We start from the raw sequence: 19,545 nt of genomic DNA, 5'->3' as shown, positions 1-19,545 counted from the left end.
GACTTTAAAGACATTCTTAGAAAGAAAGAAAGAAAGAAAGAAAGAAAGAAAGAAAGAAAGAAAGAAAGAAAGAAAGAAAATACTTCATCAAAAGTAATCAAGAAACTTCTATAAAAAACTGGTCAAACATTGGCTAAAATGGCAACTGGCCAGTTCAAATAGGGGCCACGGCATGAAAAGGTTGAGAATGCACTGGAGAGAGAGAGAGAGAGAGAGAGAGAGAGAGAGAGAGAGAGAGATCATCTTGCTTGCATCAGGGCGAAACTTAAAGATGGAGTGCCACGATTGTTTTCCACCCTAAAACATGATAATCAGGTATTATTAAAATATAAGGTGGAAGAACTCTTTCCAAAAAGTGTACAGTATTTGTTAAAATCATGCTTTTAAGTGGACACGCCCACCAGTTCATTAAGTATGCCTGGTTTGCCTGGTGGGTGGTGATGGGCGGTGATCCACCTGAACTGAAGCCGCACCCACAGCTGTAGTTGTATGATAAAGAAGGAGGGGTTAGGGGAGGGGCTGATAGTGTGATGTCACTATATTGCTGTTTACTTCATTGGCCCGTTTGACTGTCAATGGTTCAGCCTCCAGGAAGAAACCCTAAATACAAAGTTAATACACCATTGCGCATAAAAACAACTCCAGGGTGTCTAATGAAGTAATGTCACCTCATAGACACATGAAAAACTGGAAAAATACAAAAATTGTGGCACTCCATCTTTAACAAAAACAAAAAACAAAATCAAAGGTCAGATACAGTAAGCTTATGTCATGTTCTACCACACTGGAGTTGAACATTTGATGGAATGCGTTAAGCCGGGCGGGTGGACAAAAGTATGATAATATAATATAATATATATTAGGGCCGGGACTAATTGCGATTTAGATTAATTAACTACAGAAAGATTTATCGCGATTAACTACAGTTAAATTAATCGCACCTTTTTTTTCACCGCGGAACGTTTCTCACTGGGCGCTTTTCTATAGTACTGAAAACTGGAAATAATAAAAAAGTCACCCCATTTTGTGTTGCCTAGAACTGGAGGTCTGACAAAAAACAGTAACAATATGAAGTAAGTACAGCTTTGTGATGTCACTGAGATGTACTTGTTACTGTTACTAATTTCTTTTCAGACCTCCAGTTCTGGGCAACACAGAATGGGGTGACTCTTTATTATTATTTCCACAACAGGTATATTAATGACAGTAAAATGTTGAAAATGAGTGGTATCCTGTAGTCACTATTCGTTGATTCACTGGGATACCAAAAAACATTTAAAAAAAAGGTTTCTTGCTGTTCTCGGGTTGAATATTGATATGCGATTAAAATGCGATTAATCTAGATTAATTAATCGCAAAGCCTCTGATTAATTAGATTAATGTTTTTAATCGAGTCCCAGCTCTAATATATTAAACACTATCAAATTGTTAAATAATCGGTTCAGGAAAATAATGTTGTTATTGAGGTCCCTAAAAGAGCACAGGTTGGTCTGTTTCTTACGGGGCAGAATGTGATTTCAGCACAAGACTGTCAGTGACAGGCACTGTCAGGCAGGCAATCATCACGTGTGTACAGTAGCAGCAGATGTTGACTAATATCTAAGAACAAAATACCCTGCAAAGTATAATGTGAATGCATTACCTGTAATTAGGGATTATCACTACTTTGATTCTAGCACCACCTCTTGACAACAGACAGTCATCTGCGCTCTAGTATTTCAGTTAGATACCTAAAGAGCAGTCTTCTTATATTTTCCTGAATAGAATATATCTGACATAAGGGCATAACCGTTCAAAGAAAGTGTTTATTCATAACGTTTATCTTTTATTGATCGACCAAATCAATTATTAGCCTTATTTTATACGTGTTTATACGTTGCACAAACATAACAATTTAAATATCAATCATTTAATTGATTTAAAACGATAAAGATACAAAATTGTATTTGAATCCAGGTGTTCACAACACAAGCAGAATGAACATGAAATGCTTTGAAACGATGATTAACATGTAGAAAGTCTAGAGACATAAAGTCCAAAGTTTCTAATAAAGGTGTACAAACATGACTTTTGTTTATTTTTTACAGGGACATTGCACATGTCAGAAGAGTTAGTTTCCAGTAAATGTACCTTTAGTCTCTGGGCAGAGGAACACAATGGAAAATTCAACACAATTCTTTTTACATATAGTGTCTTATATTTGTTGATGAAAAATGTCCATTATTTTGATTAATTGAATACATAGTATCCACAGTGGAAACAAGTCCCCAAGGACTTCATTGTTGCATCCTTCTAGCCCAAATGTCTAATAAATACATTTTCATCCATCCTAATAAAGCATTCAATCAATGAAAATTATGAATGTAACAGACTAACAGTATAAAAACGTGGATACCCAGAATTAAACAATCAACTAGAAAGGTGCATTGAATGCATATTGCATATCTCTGCCAGGCTGGGTGGAATTCCATATTTGAGCCAGTTTATGACCTCAGTCATCTACGATGTAGGCCTATAGTGGTGGGAACTTGGGAAGTACAATGTACAATGTAACTAAATACATTTACTTAATTATGTACTGTACTTAGGTACAATTCTGAGGTATTTGTACTTACTCGAATATTTTCAATTTCGAATATATATATCTGATGCAAGCTCGCAATGCATTTCCAATGCGAGTCACATGGTTTGACACAACATTTGTGTTGTATGAGGGGGAGGGGGGCAGTCGAAACACAGCCGAAAGCCATACAACAGCTTGTAGTCCAAAATGTTGTATCAAACCATGTGACTTCCATTGGAAATGCATTGGGGCGGCCATGACACTTACATCTTGCATGCATCAATGTTGTATGCTAGATCGAAAGGTGTGAGTGAGGCCTTAGTTGTAACAAGAGTATTTCAGTATTGATACTTTTACTTACTAAGTAAAACATTTAAGTACTTTTTCCACCACTGACCATGTCAAAAAGTAGGCTATAAAGCCTCTTGTGCAACAATAAATGTACAGTAGCGCTGATCTGTCCAGTAGTTTTTGAGCTTGCCTCCAGACAGACAAATCCAGCTAAACTCCTGCACACTTGACAGACACATAGTAAACATAGAGGCTACACAGTATGTGGGGTGAGATAAGCTCCCCTTGTGCTTCAGCCTGCTGGAGATAATAAATAAATAATAAGAACAATGAAGACTTTGCTTTAATGGTCTCAAAGGGACCTGAATGTAAAAATTATATATATATATATATATATATATATTATTAGTGTGGTTGCCCGAATGGGCAACCAGACTCTTGTAACTGTGACACTTTATTATTTCACTGGAGTAGTCTTTATTTTGACGCTTTATACCTCCCACACTGTACGCTGTACGCACTTGAGCCATATGTCAAATTGACCGGAAAAATCGGGAATCGTGTGCTTGTATTTTGTTAAGAGAAATGTTGTATAGTTTAATTGATATGAATTTATTAGTGAATTAAATTTCCCCATTGACATGAATGGGAAAAGGCAAAAATTCACATTCAAGTATTTGTTCCTCGGAGACTGTAATCACTATAGTTACAAAACTTTTAGGGATAATTCAACATTATCCCTAAAATTATTTAACCCTACAATTTTATCGGTCGGCCTCATGGTGGCGCTATAACAGCCCACTTTACCTTTTGGCTTATAACTCTTGAACCGTAGGTCGTAAAATCTAAATTATTTTTTCCCTGGATTCCTTTGGTCATGACGCATCTCCCCATAAAGGCCACGCCCATTTCCGCCATGATAGATTTTCCGCCATTTTGAATTTTGTCCAAAACACACTTTTTGCTTTTCCTCCTACAGATTTTGTCCAAATCTCACAGAAGTCGGCACACGTGATCTCTGGACCCATCCAATTAAAACTGAACTGCAGAATTTTTAAAGTGCGTATCGTTCGGCCGTAATCGTCTTCCGAAGTTAGTAGGAGGGGCCTATATCACAAAAAATGCCATAAATCACGAACGGAATGTCCAATCCATCCCACATTTCAATCACATGTCCGGGGTGGTTCAATCAACCAAGTTCTAAAAGCAATTCTATTTTCATCCATAGGGGGCGCCGCAAATGCGAGAAATGTAACCGTTTGTCGCAAAAACATGAATTTCGGGGGTTAAATCCCCTCCGAATTACTTACGCATGATCTAAGGCGTGACTTGAAATTGTAATTGGCTGGCAATACTAGTGGGAGGGGCATATGTAAGCCACTGCGGCAACCACACTCTGCAATTTTTTTAAATTGCGAATTTTCTAGTTTTTTGCTAGTTTAGTTGTCTAGTACGTTAGAAATTGTATGAATGTATTTATTATTGATTTAATTATTCTGTGTGTCTCTGCTGCACCCCCCCCCCCCCTCCCCCAAGACATGTGAGCTTTTGAGTCGTTTGTTTTATCCTTTTGACTGTATATATACACTCATTAAAAACATCAATCAGTCAATGTAATATTTTTCATTCTCTTTGATTCAAGAATAACTATTCAGTATGAATCACTATTTAAAATTTGTTTCATGCTTGGGATGTAGTCAGGGTCTGAATCATGCGAGTCCTCATTGTCATGGTCAAAGGATTCATCACTGGAGTACAGACAATTTAAATTAAAAGAGGTGTCGGTCAGATCCTGATTTCCATCTCCCACCTCATTGTTGCCGTCCTCTTTCCGCGTCAGAGATCTCCTTACCGTCTCTCCTCTGCTGCATTCCTGCTGGCTCAGCCTAGTGAGTCTCACGAGTGGCTGTAGCAGCTTTGACCGTAGCAACATAGACTGGCACTGCGGTGACATCCGCACCAGGGTTCTGTCAGCCTGGCTGGCAATTTGGGAGATACTATGTTGTGAGATGGTAGAAGGGCAGGGTAGAGTCTGTGCTGGATAAATGTTAAGCCCGGCATTGAGGTCCAGCTGCACACAGGGCGAGGAGAGGACAGAATTACAAGTTTGAGGAACAGCAACTGGTTGCAAATGGATAGCTTGCTCAGATGAGGGCTCAGATGATAAAGGCGCCTGATCGGAGAGAGTCCTCGATTGAAGGTTGGGAGCAGAAGCCAGTGTTGAATGCACAGAGATGTTTGACTCCGTGAAAAATAAAGGAGAAGTCATCTGTCTGTGTGTTCCAGAACGCTCAGGGATGGGGTTGAATGGGGTCAAAGCCTGTGAGCGAGAGACAACACTGCAATTGCGTCTGAACCTTCTTGAGAGCCTGGTGAGAGGTCGTCGCGGTGGTGGCCGGTGGCCGGTGTAGCCAGTTGAGGTAGAATCGTCCCGAGACATTACTGAATCTCTGTTGCTTAAGGTATAGCTGTATGGAAACGCTACTAGCTCCGGGGGATTTGAGAGAGAATGCTGTTGTCTGGATGTATTGAGGTGATTTCGTTGGAACCTTCTTGAAAGTCTGGAGAGAGGTCGTCGTGTTGGCGCCGGCCAGCCGGCAGAAGTAGAAGGAGCATTCTGAGACATCACTGCATCCTTGTTGCTTAGGCTGTGGCTGTACGTAGATGCTACTGGCTCAGGGAGACATGAGAGTGCATGGTGTTGCCTGGATGGTATAGTTGAAGGTTGACTCGAGGTTGAAAGCAGTGGATCGCTGGCAGTGGAGTATTTCAGTGGGTATTTCAGTGGATGAAACACCGGTGACAACAAAGTGACCACATCATCGTCACTGGAGGACAGCTGGAGTGCAGGTTCCGTCCGGAGGGCCGTGGGTGCCAGTCCAACTACCCCCGAGCCGGATTTGTCCGTGGGGTCCGTTTTATTGGAATCCCAGGCTGTCTCGGGCGGAGTGGAAGTCCAGGACGCCGGATGACTCCGGATGAGAGGGCAGGAGAAAGTGAGAGAGGGAGTGAGGTCCCCCGACGAGGATGTGGAAGAATCTGGATGACTGTGGAGGACCAGAGGGCAGGAGAAGAGGGGGGAGGGTGTGAGGTCCAGTGACGGAGAGGTGGAAGATGTAAACGTGAAGAGTGTAGTAGGAGATGTAGTGACGTCATGCTGAACCTGTAGCTGTTCCGGCTGCTCGTCGGAGCACTCGTGTAGAATACACCAGAACCGAGGGGAGGAGGGGACATTCTCCGGGGCAGAATCATTACTTCTCTCACTGTTCTCGTTTTCTTTATCATCGTCCCCCTCCACATGCATCTCCCTCTCTCCGGACTGCTCGTCTCGTCGTGTCCCAGCTGCACTTCTCTCTTTCCCATCGCCAGCTCTCTCGTCCACGTCCGAAGCGCCAGAAGAAGATTCACTCTTGGCCATCTCCATTGCCTGTCCTTCAGCCACATTGTCCCCCTCCTTGTAGGGCCGTCACGATTACACATTTACGTTGACGATTAATTGTCAAACAAATAATTGCGATTAAAGATTTCATTGTGTTTTTGGAAAATTGGAAATTGGCAACATTATGAACATTATGGCAACATTTCTGTTGTAATAAAGAAGTGCATGGGGCAGATATGACAAATAACTGAAATATACGAAGAAAATCCTGCCATTTTTATAGATTTTATATTTAAAGTATAGTGGAAATAGCTGCTCTACAAGCTTACAAAACTTGTAGATCTGGTATTTCAGCTTGTTTTTATGTATGAACATTTTTCAACATGGACACGATTATGACAAAACAAATTGCGATGATCTCAAATAATTGTGATTAGACGATTATGTAATAATGACAGCCTTACCTCTTTGTCTGTTGTCCTTTGTTGACTTCTACCCTCCTCAACCGAATCTTCATCTTCCTCATCCTCCAACAGGAGTGGGCTGTCTTCTGGAAAATGCCGAGCAACATCGTCCATTGCCCTCATCTCCTGTGGCTCAACTTCTACGGGCACCGATATCACCTCAGATGGCCTGGCATGCTGAGCAGCTTTTGAGGAGGAAACACACGTTTCGGCTACCTGATGTGCTTTCTGAGACAGCCTTCCTGAAGAGCTGGATGCAAGAACTGGAAAAATAGAGAGGCAGTAAAGAATATAAAGTTATCAGACAAAAAACACATAATGAATTGAAAATAATTCACAGAATCACAGATATGTACTTGATTTGCAAATGTACAAATATGAGACCATGACACCACAATAGCCTAAACCAGAATCCAAACATCTCAGAGTACTATTTGATCACAACTTAAAATTGGCACAAATACTAGTTTAGTCCCAACTTATTTTTTTACTAAGGGGCATTGCAAAGGCCCAACCGGCACACTGAGCCTGGGTCATACTTTACATGATTGTATTTTGTGTCTCCGTTACAACTGCAAAGACCTTAGTAAAACGATAGACTTTAGGGAGATTCTCAATAGCCAGGATTTTAACCAGAACTGAGAGAGAGGATCACACATGCTGATAACCTATAACCTTCATGGCCAAGCTGCTAGCTACACTCTAGTCTAGAGCTTATAAAACCACATGAGGCTTCAAGTAGCCTGAAATCCTCAGGCAGGATCATCTTGGCTGTCCCGGGATTCCCAGGCAAAGGCCTTTACCGTCAGTGCCTAGAGGCTCTGAACTGACCAGCCTTGTAAAGTCAGTGTGTCATCTTTTAAATCACTTCTTAAACCTGGCTTTGGTTCCTTGTCATGTCTTACTCTTACTCTAATTGTTTTCCATTTATTGTAACTTTTAATATGTGAAGCACTTTGCATAATAACCTTGCAAATAAATATCCAAATAAATAAACTTACCACAGTGCAACAGCCTCTTTAATGATGTTGCATCAAAGGTGATCACCTCCAACAACAGACGCTCCTCTTCTGTCCTGGGACGCTCTTCCTTCAACAGCTACAACACATTATGTATTTTACATACTTGTATTGTTTTTACGCAATACTCTCTCAGTTAAGGCTGCACCAGTCTTGCCGAAATGAAGTTTAGCAGCATACGTCTTGCCGAAGTGCTTCTTGGCACTTGTTGCACCTCCACGATTGTAACTAGTGTGATTGATTGGTAAGAACTTGGTAAGAAATTCAAGGCGCTTGTAATTTACTTTCATTTATTTGTACAGCAATGTACAAATAAATGCCTGTTTTAAGAAAGATTGACAGAGGAGGCCTACAAACACGATAAGATTCACTGCATTTCATTCATAGTAAACTATCTCTCTTGATGAATGAATTTGTCTACCTGGATCGACACTCTTAAGAGTGTCGATCCAGGTAGACAAATCACAGTCCCAGTATTGTAGCAGCACTGTATACACAGTGGTCAAATGTTTATGGACAATAAAACTATTTTGAAAAAGACTTGAGTTCTTTTGAAGCATGTTGCCAGCTTTAGTCATTTTGGGGTAGTCAGGTCTCGCATGGAGGCTAACTGTTCCAACAAAACCATACATGCATGCACATATCCATGTTCGTATAATGAGTCGATATGATATTTTATGTCACGATTATTGTGGCCAAAATCATTGTGATTAACGACAGTATTGCGATAATCAAAATATGCTTAAAACTTGTGAAACTTTTGTTAACCATTTACACCCCGGCATCCATATTCTGGTGGGGAACATAAAATAAACAGCCAAAAATGGCAAATCTCACAACAAAACACGGTGTGAGCTTGTAAATCTGTTCTTTTGGTGAAGAGATTTGGTGTAGGCACGCACACACGCGCACACACACACACACCCCTACCTCATCGATGTAGGTCTGCCTTGGTAGTACAGCTTCCAGTTCCTGAAGGTAGCGTAGCAGCCGATCCTGAAGTTTGTGTGCATAACGTTCCCCATACTGCTCCTCCATCTGCCCCTGAATACAATGGACATCTATCATGTTATCTTTTGAAGCTAATTCACTGTCCATTTGACATTTAATTTTTAACTGTTAAATAAATACTTTAAAGTTGATTTGCCTTATTGACTTATACTAGAGTTAAATTAAAACTTGTAAATTGCCAATATTGTACATTGTGATTGCACAAGGGCACCTTCATCCAAATCGCAGCTCAGTGCTCAGTTAAACGTCTACAGCAGATTGTATTTGCCCCCATGAGGTTTATTAGAGTAAAGACAACAACACAAAGCAAGTATTACTCTTCATTACATCACCTCTTTGAAGCAAAGACTGTTTTCATGAACAGCTCTTTACTGTAGAACAGATGATGGTTGGGTTAAAGTCTGGGTCTACAGTGCACTCTGCTGGACAGAAACGTAGCTGCTGCCTAACCTTGAAAGAAAGCCTCCTTGGAGCTCACTACACTACATAAAAGTATAAATAAATATGTCTGACAATCATAATGATCATTAATCATTAATAGAGTGTTTGTTCAGTGACAGTAACAGGTATCTCCCCATCTCTCCAGTTCTTTCTAGTAATCAGAAAATACATGTTCAGGTTGGTTTTAGCCACTCAGGAAAGAGAACCCCATAAAGATACTTTATCAGCTTGAATTTATAGTGTTCCGGTTATCCTGTATGAGCTCTCTATCCATTACTCATTGAATAAAATTGGTATCCCTAATTGAAAATATATTTTCTGTTTAATAAAGAGCTGGAGAGACGGGGAGACCCCCGTTACGGAAAAGAACACTCTTGTATAGAGGCCAACAAAATAAATTTACAAGTAGCTATACCGAGATATAATTTTGCAGCTTGTTCTTGTCCATTACGAGGGTTTGGGCCACGGTCTTGAAGTCCTGATGGTTCTTTCTCATCAAGTACATGTCATGGCAGCTCTGCAAAATTAATAAATGAGGAAGAACAAAGGTTCTGTTATGAAGGCTTTCATGTTATTGAGCTTATCTGACACCTGTCCATGGTGGTATAACGACTGTACATCGATTCTACATTACTTGGACCTCCATATATGAAGCTGACCACCATCTGACATCACCAGGTTGATCACACATGACTGACGTAAATTCTCCATTCATTGTCAATGGCATTTAATGTTTGTGTTCAGACAACACAAACATTAAACTCTATAGCTGTTTATAGGAGGGGATAGCACCCCTCAATAATGTTATAATAATAATAATAATAATAATAAGTTTAAAAAAATTACAAAACTACAGTAGCCTAAAACCATTTAAGCATATTAATGTGCATAATGAATAGATTGAAATCGTTTAGAATACTCACACACTGATCTTGGTATTTGGGCAGTTTACTGGGAAAGTACTGGAGGATTTTAACCACAGTATCAACAATGCCTTTGTTGTTCTTGAGCATCCACATAACTATCTGAAGTGAGTGTAGAGAGAGAGAGAGAGAGAGAGAGAGGGGAACATAATTAAAGAAATGCAGTATTTAACCAAATGAAAAAGTAAATGCACACCAGATCTAATGGTGAGGTGCTGATATGGTGAGTACAAGTAGGTTCAAGGTGTAGCATATTCCAGCTCCATATAAAGTATGTCTTTTCCTAATTTAATAACATTTCAGCCTTCCAGCCGTCTTCATGGTCAGAAGCAGAACACTTTCCTTACCATGGTCTTAAGGCCAAACATGATCTTCATGTGTTTGATGGGGGACACTAGTCTGGGCACAAGTCTGTGTGTGGCGTCCAGAAGTGCCAGTGCCCTCTCAAATTGGCCAATGTCCCTTTTCCTCACGATGGAATAGGCCTGAGCAGATGCAACCCGCAGTCTCCACGACTCTTCAAGTGTCAGGGTCTCTAGGTCCACCTCTGGCCAAAAGGAAAGTTCCTCATCTGAAAGAGATAGGTGAATTGACAAAACATCATTTTAATGATATTCAAAAAGTGTGATATATTTTAACCACTATAGTCAATAGTTTAAAGGTTGCTTTTGAAGTGAAAGTAAATGTGCCAATATTATGATAATATGTAATATATAAAAGCACACCTTCCAGATTGGAATAGCCTCCATACATGTTAATTATTTGACTGGAGCCTCCATATACAGTACCTTTATTAGTTAACTAGCTTTCATACATCTGTATTATGGATACTCAATATATATATCTTTCTTTAACTAGAGCATCCATATCTGAGAGGAATAGTTTTCTTTCAAGAATCTGTATTCAATCTGATTAATTACTTTCTAATTGTAGTATTGTACATGCCTATATATTTTTTAATGACCTGAAACAGAAACCTGTTTTGTATGTTAGGTGATAGCCCCTTTCAAGACACTTGTTTACCTTCTGGATTCCAAATTAAATACAGAAAAGGTCAACATTAAAGGGATTGTGACATTAAAAAAAAGGTTTTGGAATTGTTCTTATTTTTTTAGGTTTTCTAATCTCAATTGCACCCAAAAAACATGAACTTTTAACATTCAGTAGATTTTCTGTGATCTGGGGTTTTCTGGCTCAAACAGGTGCTCTGGTTTGTGATGTAAGATCCTGCAAATCCCATATGTCAATGGGATTTGCCAGCAGATGTCACTGTTTTGCCTGTTTTCATTGTAGCTCAAAAGGCTTCCAAACCCCAAAGAAAACTTCAGACCACAGAAAATCCACTGAATGTTCAAAGTTCAGGTTTTTTGGGTGTAATTGAGGTCATAAAACCTAAAAGAAAAAAGAAAAATAAATGAAAATGAATGTCATAAAACCTTTAAACAAGGGTCCATGCAGGGGCTAGTTAGGTGGTGACAAATGGATTCCTAACATTTGATGTAAAACTAAATGTATTCTAACATGAACATGGTGAATACATTTCTCATGCATGCACTTAAAGACATCATACATTTCTGAAAATGTCTTGAATGTAAAAGAAATAATTATTTCCCATCCTCCCCAAAGTCACTATGAACTCACCAGCTGCCACTGCTTCCAATATATCTATCATCTTGTGAGCCCATGCATATTCTACCATAATCCATAAGGGTAGCTTCTGGATGCAGTGCAACAGCTTGAAGTGTTCAATGTTATTGTCCATCTGTAACATATGCGCCCTGCAGCTCTGGCTCCAGTGTTGTTGCTATGGTGCCCAGAGCGTCTGTTTTATGGGGAGGAGGAAGCCTGAGGTCGGTGGCATGTCCAGGCATAGTTCGGTTGTGAACAAGTTGTGACGTTGAACATGTTCGTTGCCGTTGTCGAAAACGTTGCAAATTACTTTCGGTTCAGACTGACTGGTATTTGTCAAAATAAAGGTTCTCGTGGAATACTTGATTTGCAAATAACGCGAAGATGCTTTTATTGTGACGTCTACGGTTCAACCCGGAACCTATAGGCCTACAACTTGACAGGACGATCATACCTTCATAGACAGATTTGTGCAAATAGATTTTCACCTCTATTTCATTCAGCAAGTATTCTTGATTAAAAAAACTCTATGGGCATCACGGTGTTTATTCTCTTTGAAGGTAACGGAGACATGTGTAACTTTCAGTGACAGCAATCACGTCAGTTTTACCCTTAACGGCACAGCTTAAACACATTTTATATCTAGCCCAAGAATGGCTGTGATTATTACTACATCGCATGTATTGGAATCTTATCAATTGCATATGCTATTCAATTGAGTATATATGCTATATACTCCATAGGCTTTCAAATCACCAATAGCAGACCTTGTATTGAACTGTACTTTCCTGTGCAAACTTTTAAAGTATTCAATCAATAGGCCTACATGAAATGTATGTAATATCACAGCCAGTCTAGGGCTGATCTATTATTATATTAGTGCTGTTTTGCTGTTTTCTTACAAAGAATATTATGCTGTTCTAAAATTATGCACTTATTTTTTATTGTACCCCCTACAGCTCATTAGTCACCTTGGGTTGGGATACTTCTCCCCGCTCAACTGCTTCAACTATGAATAGGACATTAAGTGCCTCTGTAATGTTACTGTCCAGGGGGGCCCTGAGACTGTGCAAAACAAAAGCCCCTAACTGCAGTGCCTCCACTCCAACGGCTTTAGCAGCAGTGACCAATAAACCTCTAACTTATTCATCTTCAGACTCCATCATCACCTCTAGATGCCACTACTCCTCCAGTATCAAGGTGCGCTCGTATTTTGAATACATGAAACGCAAGATCAAACCCCCTCCTAGTCCACCCTACTGTCATGTTTGTCAGGTAGGAGACCCTGTGCTGCGTGGCAAAGCAGAGGCTGTTGACCCCGTGACAATAACCGGCCCGGAGGTACAGCTGGTCATAAAGAACATGGTGCATGTAATGCGGAAACAAAGGTGTGTGGGACTGAGTGCGCCTCAGGTCGGGGTCCCACTTCGCATCTTGACACTGGAGTATCCCGAGAATATGTTGGAGGAGAGTTCGCCGGCATTGAGGGAGGCCAGCGGCCTTTCCGCCCAACCCCTGCGAATCTTTGTCAACCCACAGCTGAGAGTGCTGGATGGACGGAAAGTGATCTTCCAGGAGGCTTGCGAGAGCCTCTCGGGATTCTCTGCTGCGGTTCCACGCTACCTATCTGTGGAAGTCTCAGGTACTTAAAATCCATCTTTAGAACACCACCAGTTGCCAACACAGGAAAAACACTTTGTTAGGGAAACACACAACAAAAGATGAAATTCCTAGTTAGCGGACTTTGACATAATTACGTCGACAAATTACTGAGAGGTTGCTTGCTGGTTTGATCCCCAGTACTGACATGAGGGTGTATTCTGTAAAATGGTGACTGGAGGGTGCCTGGTTAGTTGCACATGACCGCCAAATGCCAAAGTGCCCTTGGGCAAGTACCCCAAAATACTGCAGGGGTGCTACACTGTGTGCTCTGGCCTCTCTGATGAAATGCAATATTTAGGGGAATGTATCTAGGAGGAATAACTGTGTTTTTAGTTGACAAAGTGACTCTTATTAAACTCTTTGAACCCTAGTGTTCCTGTTCAGGGGATGTCATCATAACTAACCTGACCACACCAGGTGGAAGGGGTCAATCACATTTGTTCTGTATTGTGAACTTTAATTGAAATTAATACCACCCACGTCTGGCAGAGGCAGGTTATGTCATCATAACGGGGGAAGATTCAACAAAAATATCAGATCTACAAGCTCAAGATTGTAACTAACGCTAAGACTAATTACATTACTGTCCAAATATTGTCATTGCAGGTTTGAATGAGAAGGGTGAACCTGTCACATGGCAGGCGAATGGCTGGCCTGCTCGTATTCTCCAGCATGAGATGGACCATCTGGACGGGGTCCTCTATATTGACCACATGGACAGCAAAACCTTCATCAACGTCAACTGGGACCTACACAATGACAATCAGTAGCTGATACACAATCGTTAACACACAATGCTGGAGTGACTACAGATAATTACGTTATATATTACAGTGGCATCACTGGTTTTTGTTATGGAATATAATGTTCTATTCAAGTCATTAATCGGTAGGTTTAATCATAAATGGTAATGTGTGTATAATGACTGTTGTCCGGGATAATAAATAATGGAATATTTGCGCCCCGTTCACCGCTTTGAAAAGTGATATTGGAGACAATGTTCTTACAAAAACACATTAGGCTTTAGTTTTATTAATGTGGTCGTATAAAACTGGTGTACCCCTTTTCCAAAGAAGACATTCTTTGTACAAGATCAGGAAGGATTCTGCAGACCTCAGTGGTAGATGGGCCTATTTTACATGTCAACAGATACTTTCTTTTCTTCAATGTTGATTGATTTAATTGGCATCACCCAGACAAGGTTGTGAAGGACATGCCTGGGACATGCTTTGCTTGAACATGAAACAACATGACCACAAAAAATTAGATGGGAATATTGGGATTTCTTTTTTTTAAATAGCCACTCCCATTGATAACTTTCCAAAAGTCTTAAAGTTCACACACATGACTTTGGAAACAATTTCTCACTCCTCGTTATTGGTCATTATATCTAGTGTAGGTTCAATGTCATTTTAAACATTATTTTTAATGTTCCAGGCCCTGTATTTACCACCTTTTTTTCAACCTCAACATTTACATTTCTTTGAATATTGTAACAAGATAGGCTGATACAAATTTCCAAGACATAAACACTTGGGTGTGGGTGCAAGATTGAAAGGTAAGGTTGATCTGAATAATGTAAAACAGACGCATTCAGATTCTTCTTCTGGGATTTTTCTGGGTTAAACATTTGCATCGCTGTCTTTGAAATGACAAGAAATGACAAGTGGAAAACTGTCCCCTTAAGCTTCCATTTATTACAGCCTATTTCCAGGTGACAAACAGTTCAAAACAAGTTTCTTTGTGCTTGACATCGTTACATTTCAATTCTCTTAAAACAATATTTCACAGTGACCACAATGCCAGATCTGAAAATTAAATAATGGTTAGAAAATGATCACGGTAATTATGGCAACTTAAGAATATCTGAAGGCCTCAAAACCGGGGGCTCAAATAGAAAAATAAGACTGCACTTGATATTTAAATGTATTTTCAAATGCAAGGCAACATTTACACTTGTGGTTTCTGTTACATTTTGCCCACACAGTAGGATGGGATTTTGATTTCTCTGTGTGGATTTAAGTAAGGCACCAAATATTATAAATGTGCCTATTATTAAGTGCAATTTGTTCAAGTGTAATTCACACGGATGTTGATGACTGGTCAAATGTTTGGCCACAGGTGCATTCAACAGGATTCCTATACCAACAAAGATTACAATACTCCGTTCCACAATATCTACACAAGATGAGGGGCTTTCTGGAGCACGGCTTTCCACATGGGCAGACCCTCAGTGGGCGGATGTCATGGTACTGCTTCTGGCAGTATTCTACCCCTCTACAGGTCCCAGAGTGGAAGACCCAGCAGCTGACACAGGTAAACTGGGGGTCTGGGTAGGAAAGGTCACAACAGTCATGGAAGGGGATTGGAGCAGGTGTTTGGCTGATTGAAACGGGGGCATTATGCAAAACTAAAGAGGACGACACCACTGTGCTGTTCTTCGCATGGATTGGTGACGTGCTCATTATTCCTCCCTCTTTAAGACTCTGTGGCGACACTGCCCTGGTCTCTCTCACATCTTCTGCGGATTCGTCAGGCAATACTAACCTGTGTCCCTGATTCCGGCATTTTCGCAGGAAAGCACAGGTCACGTTGTGCAGGGTGTTGCAACTTGTGCATAGTTGATGCAAACTCTGTGAATGGACACAATCGCAAAGTTGGGTGGCTGCTATTGGTGAAGTAGTCTCCCTGTCGCAAAACCCATATGTGGTGAGACTATGCAACTGTGAGTCGGCATCATCAAATCTTTGCTTGGTGGACTCCTTGCTGGCATATCCACTTCGCGTGGCAGTCGCAGAGGCATTCCTGGTGGCACTCGATCCCAGCGGGGATGTCTTGGGAAGCTGGCAGTTGAATGTAGAGATGCAGACAGGGTCTCTTTGTAACATATTTGAGGAGGAAGGAGGATTAATTCCATTGCTGTGTGCAGCAACAGCAGGCAACAATGAACATGATTGTGGACTCTCGTCATCATCAATCACCATCTCCCTCAGGCCGCAGTTCACCTCCTCAGCTGTGTACAGGTCTAGTTCCCCATCCATCCCAGAGAGCTCCAGGAGGCCTTCCTTTGGCAGCTCCAGCATCTTCTTAGTATTGTTGAGAGCCTCCTGTAGGGAAGCTCAGCCATTTAATATAAAAGTAAACTCACACACACCTGATTTCCCCTTGACAGTTAAACAATGAATTGCAATGAGTTGATTGTATGATGTGCCATTCACTTTAAGCATGCGCATACCCTCTATTATGCGAGTCGATGTGTCGAGGCCATTTATCGACGTCGATAGATTTTTGCTACGCAGCAGTTGAGATAAGATAGCAACTGTATTTAAGCACCACATCTTCTGCAGCTGCACCCATGTTTAGAATTTGCATCAAAGCCATTATGATAATACAAATGACTTTATTTAGTAAACATACATTACTAAACATAGAACTGTTGTTTAGGATGTTCCGGTAGGCTACAGTAGCCTAACTAACAAAGCCAACGTTTGACAAATTAGAATAATGTCAGACTCCTGATACCAATTAACAGTAAACAACTAAACACAACACCTTCAACAATATGTAGCTTTATGGCCTGTATATATATAAAATAATTTAAATAAAACAAAAATTAACACATGCAGCTGTGTGTGGAGTGAGGAGGCTATCTCATGGTAGGTTCCCTCCAATCGCTTTGTTATTGTTTGGCGAAAAGGCACAGAATACTCTGGTTCGAGAAATTCCATCAGCTCACGTAAGCCTTTCCCCTCGACAACGCAAATTGGCATACTAATGTGACAACGCAATTTCGTTGGGGCCCAGAGTCATTTGGGGCCCACAGCAGCCGACCCGTGTCGTTGGTAAAATAAAATCATAAATACATGATACAGAGATGCAATGACAGTTGAGACTGGGCTAATAACGTGGAGAAAGTCTGAAGAGAGTGCAGTGGGCTCCCCGACCTTGCAGAGCTGCGGCTGCTACAGTTCTGTTCACAATCGTGGCAGGTACGTTCACAACTTCTGTACAGTACGCAGTTTATATATAAAATAACCGATTTATTTATTTATTTGTCAAAAATCTACTTTTTCCTAATAGAAACAATGCTTTAACCAATTAAATTATTAGTTAACTCACCTGAACGCTATGTCCTCTCTGCCTTTCCTGCACCAGACTTAGCTCCCAGTCCAATGCGCCAGCATACTTCCCCAAAGCTGAAAGCAGGAGGCAACACTCGCAGCGAGCCAGGAAGAAGGCACACGACAGGCAAAGGAGATTTTCCAGAGAGGTAAAACTGGACGACTGGCGATGAAGCTGCTCGAGGCGTGCAGAGGGCTTGTACCCTAGTAACCCAAACAATTCCAGAATATGTGGCACTGGCAGAACTGGCTTGATGTAGTGTGTGAACATACCAGAGTACATCTGAGAGAGAGAGTGGCATGAAAAAGAGGAAATTGATAGTACGCTATTAATTTGATTGAATACTTTAACAGTGTGCAGAAAAAAGTACAGGAAAGTGCAGTTCAATACAGGGTCTGCTATTGTGCTAAGAGGATTTAAAACCTAAGCAAGACTATGGCTTGTTTCCATTGGGGTCCTTCATAAAAAGACAAAGCTCAAATAGTTGTCAACAAATAAAACTGACCTTAACCACTTTGTACTCCTCCCTCCAAGGACCAAGGTACAGGTTCAGGGCTGCTTGTTCCAAGACCTCGAAGGCTTTTTCTAAGCCCTGCAGCCCCCCACCGGGCCTGGCTCGTCCCACCATGGCGAGTGGTGGTGCTGCTGCTTTTGTGGCCTTGAGTGACTCTTCCATCACCTTCAGTGGCACCAGGCCAAGGCAGTGTGTGTCTTGAGCATCAGCGCCGCTCAGCACTGCTTCTGTCTGCCTCCACAGGTCCTCATCTTTACACACCAGACTGGACCCTCTTCGTGCAATTCGCTGCTCCAAGTTGAGATCGTAGCTGTTCACCAGCTCTCTGGCTCTCTGACCAAGGACACTCATTTCAACTAAGAGAGAGAGAGGGAGAGAGAGAGAGAGAGAGAGAGAGAGAGAGAGAGAGAGAGAGAGAGAGAGAGAGAGAAGCCAGAGAGAGGTTACTGTGGTTGTCTGATGTAACTTGTGGCAGATTTTGGTCAATTGAATACTTTAATTACAGTTTGCAAAGAAAAAGCACAAGAAAGTACAGTTAAATACAAGGTCTGCTAAGAGGATTTACAACCCAAGAAAGCACTGTGGCTTGTTTCCATTTGGGTCCTTCATATTCAATTAATCTGATAGAATAGATTACTATATTATTATTACTGTATATTACTTTTTGGGGGAATTTAACTACATTTTAATGCGACACAGTGAATCCACTTTTGTCTTGTAGACACTGGCAAACGACACCGACAGTGAAACTAAATTAGGTCTGGCCTAACCTAAAGGAAGAAATGAAAATGAAAGGCACTATAGCAGTAAGCTAGCTAAGGTTTGTTTACCACAATTACCAGTACCGATAAACGTCATTCGAACATGTAACAGTGTCTCGTTCTCGTTCGTGTAATGATCATCAACAATATGTAACGTAAGCATTAGATAAAAACGCAACGTGTATAACATTTAGCGTTAGCTTGTGTTAACAGACACTCGCTGCCTGCTGGCTAGCGTTAGCTAGTAGACCGTAGGCGAGTAGAAATGTCTCATTTTGATCCAACTTCAAGGCTTGCTGGTGAAAAAATAAATCATAACCTCACCTGGCACTTATACAAGCATTTGGCGATGAATTCCTTAAATCATTACGGGTGATATCAGTTTCAGGGATCAATCCATTTGCGGCCGATGCGCGAAAGGCGAAACTAGACAAAAAAAGTTATGAAAAAAGTAAACATTGATCACGTGATGAAAAATTCGGGAATGTCCGCAGGTGCGTTTGATTTGTTGATCAGGCGGGCCGGTGTAGCCCGTGTAGCCTGACAACTTTTCAGCAGATGTGAAACAAATTAACTTGCAAAATCATGTTATTCCACGAGATGATATTGTAATGACTGGTAGGGTTCGCTTCCCCAGAAGACATGACAAGATTCTTAGTAATGTTTTTGCCTAAACAGTGTAGCAACAATAGGTACAGTGAGTGAATTAACTGATCCAACTCCCAATATATCGGTGTTTAAATGTTTCTTGATTCATCCAGTAGAT

The 19,545-nt window shown here is 41.0% G+C and overlaps 3 protein-coding genes across 4 annotated transcripts in view; 2 read left to right on the top strand and 1 right to left on the bottom strand.

The window, feature by feature from the left end:
* hsd17b12a (hydroxysteroid (17-beta) dehydrogenase 12a) overlaps window positions 1–19,545 on the top strand; it is a 344,773-nt gene that overhangs the window by 295,536 nt on the left and 29,692 nt on the right. The gene's annotated exons all lie outside the window — the stretch shown is intronic.
* On the top strand, window positions 12,184–14,328 carry pdf (peptide deformylase, mitochondrial). Of its 2 annotated transcripts, XM_083763213.1 has the most exons (3): window positions 12,184–12,280; window positions 12,877–13,362; window positions 13,989–14,328. In XM_083763213.1, the coding sequence occupies exons 1-3, from the start codon at window positions 12,250–12,252 to the stop codon at window positions 14,150–14,152; spliced, it is 681 nt and encodes a 226-aa protein (XP_083619339.1). In that variant the 5' UTR covers window positions 12,184–12,249; the 3' UTR covers window positions 14,153–14,328. The 2 variants fall into 2 exon arrangements, with proteins under 2 accessions (XP_083619339.1, XP_083619338.1); XM_083763212.1 differs by lacking the exon at window positions 12,184–12,280 and having other exon boundaries at window positions 12,692–13,362.
* On the bottom strand, window positions 15,055–19,218 carry spata2l (spermatogenesis associated 2-like). Its single transcript, XM_083762331.1, has 4 exons — window positions 19,104–19,218; window positions 18,010–18,374; window positions 17,502–17,786; window positions 15,055–16,489 (listed from the first exon to the last, which is right to left on the bottom strand). The coding sequence occupies exons 2-4, from the start codon at window positions 18,367–18,369 to the stop codon at window positions 15,464–15,466; spliced, it is 1,671 nt and encodes a 556-aa protein (XP_083618457.1). The 5' UTR covers window positions 18,370–18,374; window positions 19,104–19,218; the 3' UTR covers window positions 15,055–15,463.

Source organism: Protomyctophum parallelum (genome assembly GCF_964188405.1).
Source record: "Protomyctophum parallelum genome assembly, chromosome: 4".
NCBI classification, from domain to species: domain Eukaryota; kingdom Metazoa; phylum Chordata; class Actinopteri; order Myctophiformes; family Myctophidae; genus Protomyctophum; species Protomyctophum parallelum.
This window is presented reverse-complemented; position numbering and strand designations above follow the sequence as displayed.

What these genes read in the sequence shown, in the direction of transcription:
- spata2l (XM_083762331.1), bottom strand. Translation starts at nt 18,369, where the DNA reads ATGAGTGTCCTTGGTCAGAGAGCCAGAGAGCTGGTGAACAGCTACGAT. An exon ending in AGGAGTACAAAGTGGTTAAG is followed by an intron (nt 17,787 to 18,009) that starts GTCAGTTTTATT and finishes TCTCTCTCTCAG; the next exon opens with ATGTACTCTGGTATGTTCAC. An exon ending in AGAGAGGACATAGCGTTCAG is followed by an intron (nt 16,490 to 17,501) that starts GTGAGTTAACTA and finishes GCTTCCCTACAG; the next exon opens with GAGGCTCTCAACAATACTAA.
- pdf (XM_083763212.1), top strand. Translation starts at nt 12,732, where the DNA reads ATGAATAGGACATTAAGTGCCTCTGTAATGTTACTGTCCAGGGGGGCC. An exon ending in CCTATCTGTGGAAGTCTCAG is followed by an intron (nt 13,363 to 13,988) that starts GTACTTAAAATC and finishes TTGTCATTGCAG; the next exon opens with GTTTGAATGAGAAGGGTGAA.